General features: G+C 45.7%; 1 protein-coding gene across 4 annotated transcripts in view; it reads right to left on the reverse strand.

The window, feature by feature from the left end:
* Window positions 1-12,909, reverse strand: part of IQCK (IQ motif containing K) — a 149,733-nt gene that overhangs the window by 126,794 nt on the left and 10,030 nt on the right. For all 4 annotated transcript variants that reach the window (XR_012512764.1, XM_003930143.4, XM_010340739.3 and 1 more), the window contains exons 2-4: window positions 11,339-11,403; window positions 8,032-8,161; window positions 6,420-6,517 (exon numbers count right to left, since the gene is read on the reverse strand). Coding sequence is in view for 3 of the 4 variants with exons in the window: in XM_003930143.4 (XP_003930192.1) it covers window positions 6,420-6,517; window positions 8,032-8,161; window positions 11,339-11,403 (293 nt within the window). In the remaining variant the exon portion in view is untranslated. The remainder of the gene's footprint in view (window positions 1-6,419; window positions 6,518-8,031; window positions 8,162-11,338; window positions 11,404-12,909) is intronic.

The following is a 12,909-nucleotide window of genomic DNA, read 5'->3' on the forward strand; positions in this document are numbered from 1 at the left end:
CAGTCTCACTCTGTCATCCAAGCTGGACTGCAGTGGTGAGATCACTGCAACCTCCACTTCCCAGGTTCAAGCAAGTCTTCTGCCTCAGCCTCCCAAGTAGCTGGGATTACAGGTGCCTACCACCATGCCTGGCTAATTTTGGTATTTTTAGTAGAGACGGGGTCTCACTATGTTTCCCAGGCTGGTCTCAAACTCCTGGGCTCAAGCAATCCTCTCACCTTGGCCTCCTGAAGTGCTGGAATTACAGGCATGAACCACTATGCCTCGTCACACATGAACAGTTTTAAGAACCCACATTTTCTACATTCCTTGATCATTCATTGTAAAATTTAAACTTCAATGCTCTGTTCAAGCACCCTGGAGCATCTGATATTTAGATTGTTTTCATTTAGTCTCAGGAGCAGCTCATCTGTAGGATGTCAATGATGAAATATGAGTTGGCACAAGGATGCCTCATTAATCTCTAATATAATTAGACATTTCTCTGATTTTTAAAAACCATTTTATCGCTGCTTAGAGGCTGGAAACTGTTGCTAGCCCCCTTGTTACAAAATTATTTATGGGCAAATATTAGATATGCAACCTTCATGTAAAATCTTAATTACTGCCCTGTCAGCTGATTTTTGTGCCCTCTGAAAGGATATAAATTAGAAGAATGATGGCCAAGTAAATTAGCATAAAGGTTGCACAATGGAATCTACAGGCACCAAGGTCTAGAAATGAATTCCCAGCTACAGATCCACTGTAGTTATTTCTCCTTATTCATTCTCACAGCAGAGGAGTGAAAAAAAAAAAAAACAGACACAAGGGGAAGAAAAATAAAAACAACTTTGGTTCATCATTATGGCTCCTCTAGGACAGGACCATGTCTTGTCCCCTCTTGTGTGCCCAGGGGTCTGGCCCCACGATCAACACACAGCAATGCTTAACCAATGTTTGTTGAACAGAACTAAACATGGGCGACTCAACCTGCTTGTAGATATTCTTTTTCTTTTTCTTTGAGACAGAATCTCCCTCTGTCTCCCAGGCTGGAGTGCAGTGGTGCAATCTCAGCTCACTGCAACTTCTGCTTCCCAGGTTGAAGCGATTTTCCTGCCTCAGCCTCCTGAGTACCTGGGATTACAGGAGCGTGCCAGCAGGCCCAGCTATTTTTTGTATTTTTAGTAGAGATGGGGTTTCACCATGTTGACCAAGATGGTCTTGCATCTCCTGACCTCGTGATTCGCCTGCCTCGGCCTCCCAAAGGGCTGGGATTACAGGCATGAGCCACCGCGCCCGGCTGATATTCTTTACATGTATGAAAACAAAGATTATTCCACTGTGCTCATTTCATTGTTTGATCATTACATTCCATCCTTTGTTCAATCCAACAAGAGGCACAGTGCACTGAATATACTTTGGTCAACAGCAAGAGAGAAAAAAATGATACAATTGCTGGCATGTGACTCGTGAGGAACTTTTCCTCATTTAGCGGCAGAATGGAAGGCAGAGAGACAAAGCCATCCGACAACGGCATGGCCAGGCTGAGGGTCTGCTCTGGGACCACTCTTCAACCCACCCTCACTCCCATTCCACTCAGCCATACCTTGCACCTGTTTAACCACAGGGTACCTACCAACTGTATCACACCACAATTTGATACAGTTCCTGATGATTATCATAGCAGCAGTCAAAACACAGGTGACCGGGGAAGGTCAGTTATGAGTAGTGGACAAGAATTAAATTGTCAGGAAAAGCCAAGTGAGCAAATGAAAAACAGATAAGAATTAGAAGCGGTTTAACTTTGATAACCGAAGGCAAGTGAGCAGTCTGTTCTTCCGAAAAAAAGCTATGAATGAAAAAATATCAGTATCTCTGGGAGCTATTTTGAGGACAGCCTCCAACTCCCATTTCCTGGGAGGGATGGAAACCCAGGCTTCAGGATCAACCTGGGCCTTGGTTGGAGATGTGTGCTGTTTGCAGCTTACCAGGTGACCTTGAGTAATGCTCAACTTCTCTGTGATCCAGGGCCATCCTCCATAAAACGGACGTGATGAAAAAGAGAATCTGGTTCAGAAGGTTATTGTAAGAGTGAAACAAGGTGATGGGCAGAGGAAGCATCTGACCAGTGCTGACCCACAGCGAGCAACTGATCAGTGAGAGAGCTCCTCTTTTTGCCACCATGCCCAGCTAATTTTTGTAGAGAATGGGTTTTGCCATGTTACCCAGGGTGGTCTCGAACTCCTAAGCTCCAGTGATCCACCCGCCTCAGCCTCCCAAAGTGCTGAAATTACAGGCATGAGCCACCACACCGGGCCTTCTCTGACTTTTGATACAATTTTTGATGATTGTCATAGCAGTAGTCAAACCACAAGTGTCAGGAGAGCAGTTACCTGGATTTAATCATTAGTACCCGAATCACTGACTTTTACTTTACCAGCTTTTTCTGTTTACAGTCTTCATCAGCATAGTGCCCCCTCGTTAGTGAAAATAAGGGATCTGATCATTATGGTCTTCCAAGGTTCAAATATGGCAACCATGTCTATAGTAGCACGTCAGGAGAAAGAGGGGGGACTGAAGTCCCCAGATTTGAATTTACCAGGCCTCTGTGTCAAAACTAGGATTTCTGACAGAGCAATATGAGGAAAGCCATACAACTGTATCTTTGTTGGGGTGAGAGATGTGAAGCTGAGTAGCTGGGATTACAGAAGCCCGACCCGCACTTCTACCCACAAGGGCTACATGATGGCTGAATTGCATTTAAGAGAGGAGGGAACACTGTCTGCTAGACTTTGGCCTTGCTGAGCGGGCCATGCAGGCTGAGAGCCACAGCTCGGTTGTTCAGGATCCAGAAGGGGTCTGAAGAGTGAGCATGGGAAGGGGGTTCCTGGAGGGTCAGAAATGCCTCCAGAGAGGATTAATGAAGTCTTGCTTGATAGGTGCCAACAGAATCCTCTTCCCTCCCTCCCATGAGAAGACCCATAAAACAAACCTTCCTCAGAGATCACTGTGGAATTGGGTGGTTTTTCTGGGAACTGGGACCAGGTCCTGAATCAGGACTCCGGATGGTCGAGGAACAAGAGTGAAGCCACTCAGGCAGCAGGTGCAGCCCACCGTATCTGGGAAGTACCTCCACCACTGTATCACTAAGATGAATAAGTTAACATGTATGGAGTTCTTCCTAGGTTCCAGGGACTGGCCTAAGCACTTTACATGAGCTACCTCATTTCATCAGCGTAATAATCCCATGAGCAGGTGCTATGATCGTCCTCATTTTACATGTAAGGAGCTGATAATGGCTCAGAAAGACGAAATGACTTGTCCTGGGCTATGCTGCCAGTCGGGATGGAGGTTCAAAATCAGCTAACTTTGACTCAAGTATTGCTCTTAACTGCTATGCTATAAATCAAGACCCAATTTGCTAATTACTTGCATAATTAATATGAGGTGGGGGGGAGTCAGGCTGTGCTATTTGGCCCCCACTGCTCTACCCCATCAACCAAACTCATGAAATAGATGCACATCTTCTTCCCTCACCCCTCCAGGGAATTTCTCCAGGGATGAGTCCAATAGAACGGCCTTCCCAGATAGAAGGAAGCTGGGTTTTGGTCAAGGACATAGTAACAGTGACACACCCTGATGTGTAATCAAGCACTCACTTATTTACCATTTATCAGGGGCCAACTCTATGTTCACCATGTGCTAGGCATTGGGTAGCACTGACTAGAGATATAAAAATAAATCAGAGTATCTGTCCTCAAGGAACTTAAACTACGGGGGGAGACAGACATGCCTAAATTAAGTATATGTGGGCTAAGAATGTCTTAATTAAGGATGTCTTAATTTGCCATAAAATGAGGAACAGATGAAATACTCTGAAATCTGAGAGCTGGGATCAATTACTTCTAGTTTGAGCCCAGCAGGGAACTGGAAGCTTGAGAGAAAAGTTATGGAGCTGAGTTTGGAAAAGCAAGTAGAACTTAAATATGCAGAGAAGAGGAGCTCAGGGATTTTTTTTTTTTCCGAAAAAAGCAGGAGCAGATGCACGGAGGCCGTGAGGTGGGGCTAGTGCAGGGCTCTCCAAGGGCTTCTGCTTGGGTGGAGGGTACCACCGGGAAGGTGGGCACTGGGAAGGAGGGAGGGAGGGAGAAAGGAAGGAAGGAAAGAAGCAAGGAACAAATGAACTAGGCAGAGCCCTGAAAGCTAGGCTGAGGGCTAGTGACTTCATCCCGTCCATCTGCTGTTGTCCACTGGTGAACCACGGCCCAGAGGTAGATCCCAAATTCTTCCTTCCTAGGTATGCTACCCAAATTCTGATCAATGTCTCCTCATCCATTTCTGTCTCAAAGACACAACTGTCATGGTGAGGCCTGTCAAAGGAATGTTATGCTAAGTGGATTAAGTGGCAGGCAATTAGGGGGAGGTATAATATGCAGTCATTAAGAGGCAAAGCGGGCAGGATACTGTCAAGGCACTGATAGGGAAAAACTGAGTATTTGCTAGAACATGTGGAAACTTTAACTCCTCGGCATATAGAAGTACCAGCACAGCAGTACGCAGCTCTTCTCAGATGGGGATCCTGTGCTGAAGAGCAACGACTTGGATAATATCATTAACTATGAATAATTTTATAGACCCAGGATGTGTCAGACTCACTGAGGTTTACACTGTAATTACTGCCAACTTTTTTTAGTATCTTTTTTTTTTTCTTGCTCTGTTTCCAGGCTGGGGTGGGTGGCATGATCATGACACACTGCAGCCTCAACCTCCAGGACTCAGTTGATCCTTCTACCTCTTGAGCAGCTGGGACTACAACAGCTGGTATGCACCACTAGGCCTGGCTAATTTTTTTTTTCTTTAGATACTGAGTCTCACTTTGTAGCCCAGGCTGGTCTTGAACTCCTAGGCTCAGACAATCCTTCTGCCTTGGACTCCCAAAGTGCTGAGATTATGGGCATGAGCCACTATACCCAGCCTGTAGTATCATTTTGAATCATTTAATCTAGATTTGAGTCCTAACTCTGCCATTCACCCTTGATCACATTTCAGGCCTCTGTGTCCCTCCATTTCCTCCTCTGCAGAGTACAGATAATAATAATAGAAGGAAGCTCACATGGCTGGGGAGAGCAACTGCAATAATGGAAGATAAGGCACTCAGCAAAGTGCTCGGCACCGAGCGAGTGCTTGGTCAATATCAAATGTTGTCATTTTACTCTATTCATCTGGATCATCCAAAATTCTAGAATTCAAAACTGTGCAGGAAACACATACACCCAAAGTATCACGTGCACTATGGAAAAGAGGGACCCTCTGAGGGTATCCACATGGGGGTAGGCCAGGATCGGAACTCGGTTTGTACAGATGATTCTCTGCAGTGCAATGTTAACTGTTATTTACTGAGCACTTACTGTGTTAAAAGCCTCTCTGCAAGCAGTTTATATTCATGACAGTTGGCATGGAATAGACAGGCCAGGGAGAAGAATCAATCCAGAGCAAAGTAGAAGTAAGGAGAGTTTTGTGGGATGTTTATTTTGAGTTGGGGGTCTTGCTGTTGCCCAGGCTGGAGTGCAGTGACGTGATCATGGATCACTGCAACCTCAAACTTCTGGCCTCAAGGATCTTCCTGCCTCAGCTTCTTGAATAGCTGGGACTACAGGTGTGTGCCACCACACCTAGCTAATTTAAAAAAAATTTTTTTCTTAGCGGTTGGGCACAGTGGCTCATGCCTATAATCCCAGCACTTTGGGAGGCTGAGGCAGGTAGATCACGAGGTCAAGAGTTTGAGACTAGCGTGGTCGACATGGAAACCCTGTCTCTACTAAGAATACAAAAATTAGTTGGGTGTAGTGGCATGTGCCTGTAGTCCCAGCTACTCCAGAGGCTGAGGCAGGAGAATCACTAGAACCCAGGAGGGGGAGATTGCAGTGAGCTGAGATCATGCCACTGCACTCCAGGCTGGGTGACAGAGTGAGACTCCATTCTCTAAAAATAATTTTTTTTAGAGATGGGGGTCTCACTCTGTTGCCCAGTGGTCTTGATCCTAGCATCAAGTGATCTTCCCACCTCAGCTTCCCAAAGTGCTTGGATTATAGGTGTGAGCCATTGTGCCTGGCCAAGGAGAGCTCTAATCAGTGCACGTAATAAACAGAAGCCAAAGACCCAAGAAACCTGGTGGATGCCAAACTGCACAGGAGAAGGGCAGGCAGGAGGCCAAGCAAGACGGAAAACCTCTCCGGAGTCCAAGTGGCCAGACAGATGGCAGCGTATGTATGGGCACAGCTAGATGGTATGGCTGGAACTGGCTAAGTGACCCCAAACACAGGCTTTGCCTCCCTAAGGGGTCATCTGGAGAACAACCTGATGGTACCAAGATAATGAGCGATCATCTGATAATAATGAATTATTGAGAATCCTAAAATAAATCCTGCCAAACAACTGACCTCGAAACATTTTTCTTTCTTCGCTTGATGAAGCAGGCTAGCCATTCCAGGAAGCAGAACAGGAAAGATGAAAGTTTCCAAATATTCTTTGGGAGAACCTAAAAGAAACAAACAAAAATTCCTGCTGCAAATCCCCAATGGCCCAAGTTAATCTGGGAGAAATGTTTACTTGTGAACCAGAAAAAGGTACTGTCCATTCAGTCACATGATCTTAGATGTCATATTTTGCTCCGGACTGCAGAGCTGGGCTGTATTACTAAAAGAACTTAAAATGTCCCTCTGAGCCTCTGTAGTCTGGTGAAGATGTAGGAAGTATCCTACATAAGGCCAGGTCCATCAGCTTGTTATGACCCCAAAGCAGGAATGGCAAGGGGGCCAGTGTGGCCAGAGAGACAAAAACAAGGGGAGTGTCGTAGGAATTGGAACCAGAGAGGAACTGGGAGTGAGAGTGTAATGGATAAGGTATTATGGTCAGAGTAATAAAGGCAGTGGTCAGCCAAGGCCCAAAGCATGCAGGAGGCACAGAACAAACTAGCAGAAGGAGACGGTCTGGCACCGGGGAGGGCCCAAGGAACTATGACTCAGATCTGCAGTCTATACCTCTGGCTTCTACACACAAAGCAGAGAAGCATGATGTTTTCTTCTGCTTTTTACTTTTTTTTTTTTTTTTTTTTTTGGTAAAAAGGCTGGAGTGCAGTGGCACGATCATAGCTCACTGCAGCGTGGACCTCTTGAGTTCCAGCAATCCTCCCAGCTTAGCCTCCCAAGTAGCTGGGACTACAAGTACATGCCACCACGCCCAGCTGATTTTTTTTTTTTTTTGAGACGGAGTCTTGCTCTGTTGCTCAGGCTGGAATGCAGTGGCGTGATCTCAGCTCACTGCAACTTCCACCTCCTCCTGGGTTCAAGCAATTCTCTTGCTTCAGCCTCCCAAGTAGCTGGAGTTACAGGTGTGTACCACCATGCCTGGCTAACTTTTTTTCTTTTGAGATGGAATCTTGCTCTGTAGACCAGGCTGGATTGCAGTGGCACAATCTCAGCTCACTGCAACCTCCACCTCCCAGATTCAAGTGATTCTCCCACCACCACCCCAGGCTAAATTTTGTATTTTTAGTAGAGACAGGGTTTTACCACGTTGGCCAGGTTGGTCTCGAATTCCAGACCTCAAATGATCCCCCCGCCTTGGCCTCCCAAAGTGCTGGGATTACAGGCGTGAGCCACCATGTCTGGCCACAATTTTTTATTTTCATTTTTTATATAGATGTAGAGATGAGGTCTCTCAGGGCTCAAATAATCTCCTGCCTTGATCTCTCAAAGTGCTGATATTACAGGCATGAGCCATCACAGCCAGCTATATTTGTTTACTGTTCTCTTTTCCTACTTTTTATTTAGTATAAAATCAAAGTATGCTTTTTGTTACTTATTTTCTTTATTACTTTTTTAACCTTAAAGATACATCAGTGAAATAAAGGACACTGAAAAATAAAACAAGAACACATTCTTTCTTATGTATGTGGCAGCCTCAGGTCTGTCTGTCCACCTCCATACCTACCCTTTGGTTCTGCAATGTTAAAAGCCCCACATTATAACAGATGGCATCTCCCTTACTCACATGTTTTTGGGTTGACTGTTTCCGATTTGTCTTGAGGACAGGGTGTACGTGAGATCATGGTGAAATGGGAAACCGGAAAATAGTGCTCTGCACTGAAGCCGTGAAAAAGCATTTCCTCCACTGGCGCAACCTGGAGGCAGGCAGGAGAGGGGAGACAATCCATTCCAACAGTGTCAATAATTGTATTTTCTTGTATAATCTTATAAAGGAACAAAATTCTCCATCAGACTTTAGGTTCAGGGGGGCACACTGAGCACAAATCATTGTCTCCCTTCCCTACTGAGACACCTATAAATGACAAGGCATAAACCCCTGACAGAGAAAAGGAGGAACATCTGTGGATGAGAGATTTGTAAACATATCCAAAACACCGGGGACGAAGCCTCACTCAAAAAGCAAGAAGCTCATGCCTGTAATCCCAGCACTGTGGGAGATTGAGGCAGGTGGATCACCTGAGGTCAGGAGTTCAATACCAGCCTGGCCAACATGGTGAAACTGTCTCTACTAAAAATACAAAAAAGTAGCCCAGGACAGTGGTGGGTGCCTGTGATCCCAGCTACTTGGGAGGCTGAGGCAAGAGAATTGCTTGAACCCGGGAGGTGGAGGTTGCAGTGAGCTGAGATCATGACACTGCACTCCAGCCTAGGCAACAAGAGGGAAACTCCATCTCAAAAAAAAAAAAAAAAAAAAAAGCAAGAGTGGAAGTAACCGTCACAGGAGGAAGCTGACCCAGAGGACAGACATCGATCTTCCTATCATATCCCAAAGGGACACAACACTCAAGTTGACAGGCATTGCACAGAGTGGGAACAAGAATGGAATGATATACGGCGAGGCTGGGTGGAAGTCCGGCTGGGCTAACATGGCCTGCTGTCCACACTCCCCTCAGGCTTCTGCTCCCTCGATATCATGAAGCTGTGTTCATACCAGCATTGGATCTCCAGCTCCCCCTGCTCTCCAGGGATTCTTACGTAAACCAATGAAACAGCCTGAAAAGGAGTTGAACTCTTAGAACTCCCTAGGGCACCATGATGGTGGCAAAAGAAAAAAAAAAAACTGGGCTGGGTGCGTTAGTTCACACCTGTGATTCTAGCACTTTGGGAGGCTGAGAAGGGCAGATGGCTTGAGCCCATGAGTTCCAGGCCAGCCTGGGCAACACAGACCTCATCTCTACTAAAATTCAAAAATAGCTAGCAATGGTGGCATACGCCTATAGTCCCAGCATTGGGAGGCAGAGGCGGGAAGATCGCTTGAGCCCAGGAAGTTGGGGTGGCAGTGAGCCCTGATTGCACCACTGCACTCCAGGCTGCTGTGACAGAGCTGTGACCCGATCTCAAAAAAGAAAGAAAAAAATTGATTTGGAGACCCCCCCGCACCGCTGCCCAATCCCAAAATACCGACTCTTTGCCTGTTCATCCTAAAGAAAAGTCTGCCAGTGGACAATCACTCTTCATGAGCACCCAGTCAGTGTTCTGCTATTCACGAAAGAGACCCATCCAGAAAACAAACTCACATATACAGCAGTAGAAGAAAACCACACCAGCTGTGATATTGTGATGGTTAATTTTCAGTGTCAACTTGACTGGAGTAAGGGATACCTAGGTAACTAGCAGAGCATTATTTCTGGGTGTGACAGCAAGGGTTTTCTGGAAGAGACGGTGTGTGTATGTTGGTGGACTGCGTGGCGATCTGTTCTCGATGTGGGCAGTTACCATTGGATTGGCTGGGGACCTGGAAGGAACAAAAAGGCGAGGAAGGGTGAATTCTTGCTCTCTTTTGGAGCTGGGACACCCTTCTACTCCAGCCCTTGGACCTCAGAACTTCAGGTTCTCTGATTTTTAGATTTTACTATAGTCCCTGGGGCTCTCAGAGGCTAATTAGGCCCAGCCAGATTTCCACTTAACCCTGCCACGTATCATAAACAGAGGCCCTCAGACTGGTAGTTAACACTGTTGTTTTTTCCTGGCTCTGAGGCTTTTGAATTTGGACTGAGCCACTCTAGCAGCTTCCCTGGTTCTCCAGCTCGCAGATGGCCTACTCAGTCTCCATAATCATGTGAGCCAATTACCCAGTAAATCCTCTCTTATCTCTCTCTCTCACTCTCTCTCCCACACCCATATATATCTATATCTATATCTATCCTACTGATTTTGTCTCTCTGGGGAACACTAATATACCAGCTATACAGAAAAATCCACTGAGGACCATTGTACATTTTAAATAAACAATTGAATCTCTTTATACAGGTCAAGAAGACCATAGTACAAAAGGTGAAGAGCAGTATCTACTGTTAGAACAACTGACCCTGGAGGAAGCACAGAGAATTCAGGGAAGAGAACTGTGATTTGTATCTGCAGAGAAACTTGAGAAAGAACTTCATCCATAAAGCAAGAACGGGATGCGAGGAGACAAGGAACAATCACAGAACAAGACGGTTTTTAGGCACGAGGTCTCCGTCACAGGTAGCTGCAGTGATGGCAGTTCCGAGAAGTCCAGAAACAGGTTTTGGTTCCATCCCTTTTACCATACTCAAGTCCCTTCATCTCTCAGAGCCTTGCTTTTTAAAAAATTTAAACTCTTAAGCTCTTAACTAATTCCAAGGTAGACTTCATGAGGGTCTCTCTTCCTGGCTGCCCTGTCGTTTGCCCTCTCTCCTTAGCACAGTCTTCATCTTGTCTACCCAGGAAGGCAGAGAAACTTGCTCTAACTGCAACTATAACCACCATGGACATGGTGTTAGATCCACTGCAAAGGCCTGTCTCATCCAGGGTCTCATGTGAGCCCCACAGAAGCCCTGTGAATTAGTCAAAGATCATCTGTCCCATTTAATAACTGCAGAAACCCGGCTGGATGCCATGGTTCACACCTGTAATCCCAACATTTGGGAGACTGAGGCAGGCAGATCACTTGAAGTCAGGAGTTTGAGACCAGCCTGGACAACATGATGAAACCCTGTCTCGACTCAAACTCCCAGGTATGGTTGGCGGGTGCCTGTAGTCCCAGCTACTCAGGTTGCAGTGAGCTGAGATGGTGCCACTGCACTCCAAACTGGTCGACAGAGCAAGACCCTGTCTCAGAAAATAAACAGATAAGTAAAATAGACGCCGAAACGAAGGCTCAAGGAGGTTGTGTGATACCCCCTAAGTCACGCTGTTAGTATTAGCACAGGAATTGGCCCCAAGTTACTGGTTCTCACTCTGGTGCCCTCCTTTTCCCACCTCCTGAACACTGCCTGACATTCACAAGCTGTCCCTGCTATTCTCATTTAAGAACTTCTTACTCAGGTTGAGGCCTGGGTAATACTCACAGTAATCACAGGTTCTTGTTTGACTTTATATCCTTCTGGAAAGGGAGGCTGCTCAGCTTCACACTCTAAAAGGAAAAGGGGAAAAAATCCTTAATCCCATACTTCACTGTAGTTTCTGGTATAATTTCCTTTTCTGAATAAAACATTCTTAAATTTTATTTTGGCTGGTGGTGTACAGAAATGAAAAAACAACTAGCCCATGACAGGTTAACATTTAATGTAATATAAAGTTAACATTTAATGATATTGAAAGTTGGTAAGAGGCTGGGTACAGTATCTCATGCCTGTAATCCCAGCACTCTGGGAGGCCAAAACGGGAGGATCACCTGAGGTCAGGAGTTCAAGACCAGCCTGGCCAACATGGTGAAACCCCGTCTCTACTAAAAATACAAAAATTGGGCCGAGCGTGGTGGCTCACACATGTAATCCCAGCACTTTGGGAGGTGGAGGCAGGCGGATCACCTGAGGTCGGGAATTTGAGAACAGCCTGGCCAACATGGAGAAACCCTGTCTCTACTAAAAATACAAAATTTGCCAGCCGTGGTGATGCATGCCTGTAATCCCAGCTACTCGGGAGGCTGAGGCAGGAGAATCACTTGAACTTGGGAGGCAGAGGTTGCAGTGAGCCAAGATCGCGCCATTGCACTCCAGCCTGGGCGACGAGAGTGAAACTCCATCTCAAAAATAAATAAACAAATAAATACAAAAATTAGCTGGGCATGGTGGCAGGTGCCTATAGTTCTGGCTACTCAGGAGGCTGAGGCAGGAAAATTGCTTGAACCCGGGAGGCAGAGGTTGCAGTGAGCCGAGATCTCAGCACTGCACTCCAGCCTGGGAACAGAGTGAGACTCCATCTCTAAGTAAATAAATTTAATTTAAAAATGAAGTTGGTAAAAGATGGTTGGCCTCTCACATGAAAGAGTTGAGGCTTTATGTAAGAGTCTGAGACTGTTTCCTAGAGGACACAATTTCAGGTTTTGACAAGATGATGAAAAGGAATTAAGGGAGGAAGAGAACGTGAAGGTTCGTTACGGGAAGACACTGAGCACACGCAGAGGACAGGCTAACACAAAGAGCAGTCCACATAAGTTCCACAGGTTTGCAACAGCTAGGACTGAGAGAGAAACAGAAAATGCTTATGGCCTGTATTCGTTACATCTCGAAAGCAAACAGTGATAAAAATATTTCTGGAAAGGTCAGTGCTGTCAAGGCAATTGTAGGGTCACTTGCAGTCATGAGGAAAAATTAATTTATGGGCAAGATGGTATGGATGGCATACAGTCATATGGACACCAGTTTTATTTGATTCCCTAGTTACTTGTCAGACAGTACAGCATTTCCTCCGCTTCTCAACTTTTTTTTTAAAACTCCTAAGCACCGGCTGGGGACAAGTATGTCAGGTTGCAGATCATAAGCAAGTAATTTCTCAATACCAACTCTATTTGTTTCTTATTGTTGTGTAGCAAATTAGCACAAATTATCGACTTATAGGAACATGAATTTATTAACTCACAATTCCCTTGAGTCAAGAGTCTAAGAATGGATCAGGGTTTTACTAGGCTGAATTCAGG

This window comes from Saimiri boliviensis, chromosome 12, assembly GCF_048565385.1.
Source record: "Saimiri boliviensis isolate mSaiBol1 chromosome 12, mSaiBol1.pri, whole genome shotgun sequence".
NCBI lineage: Eukaryota > Metazoa > Chordata > Mammalia > Primates > Cebidae > Saimiri > Saimiri boliviensis.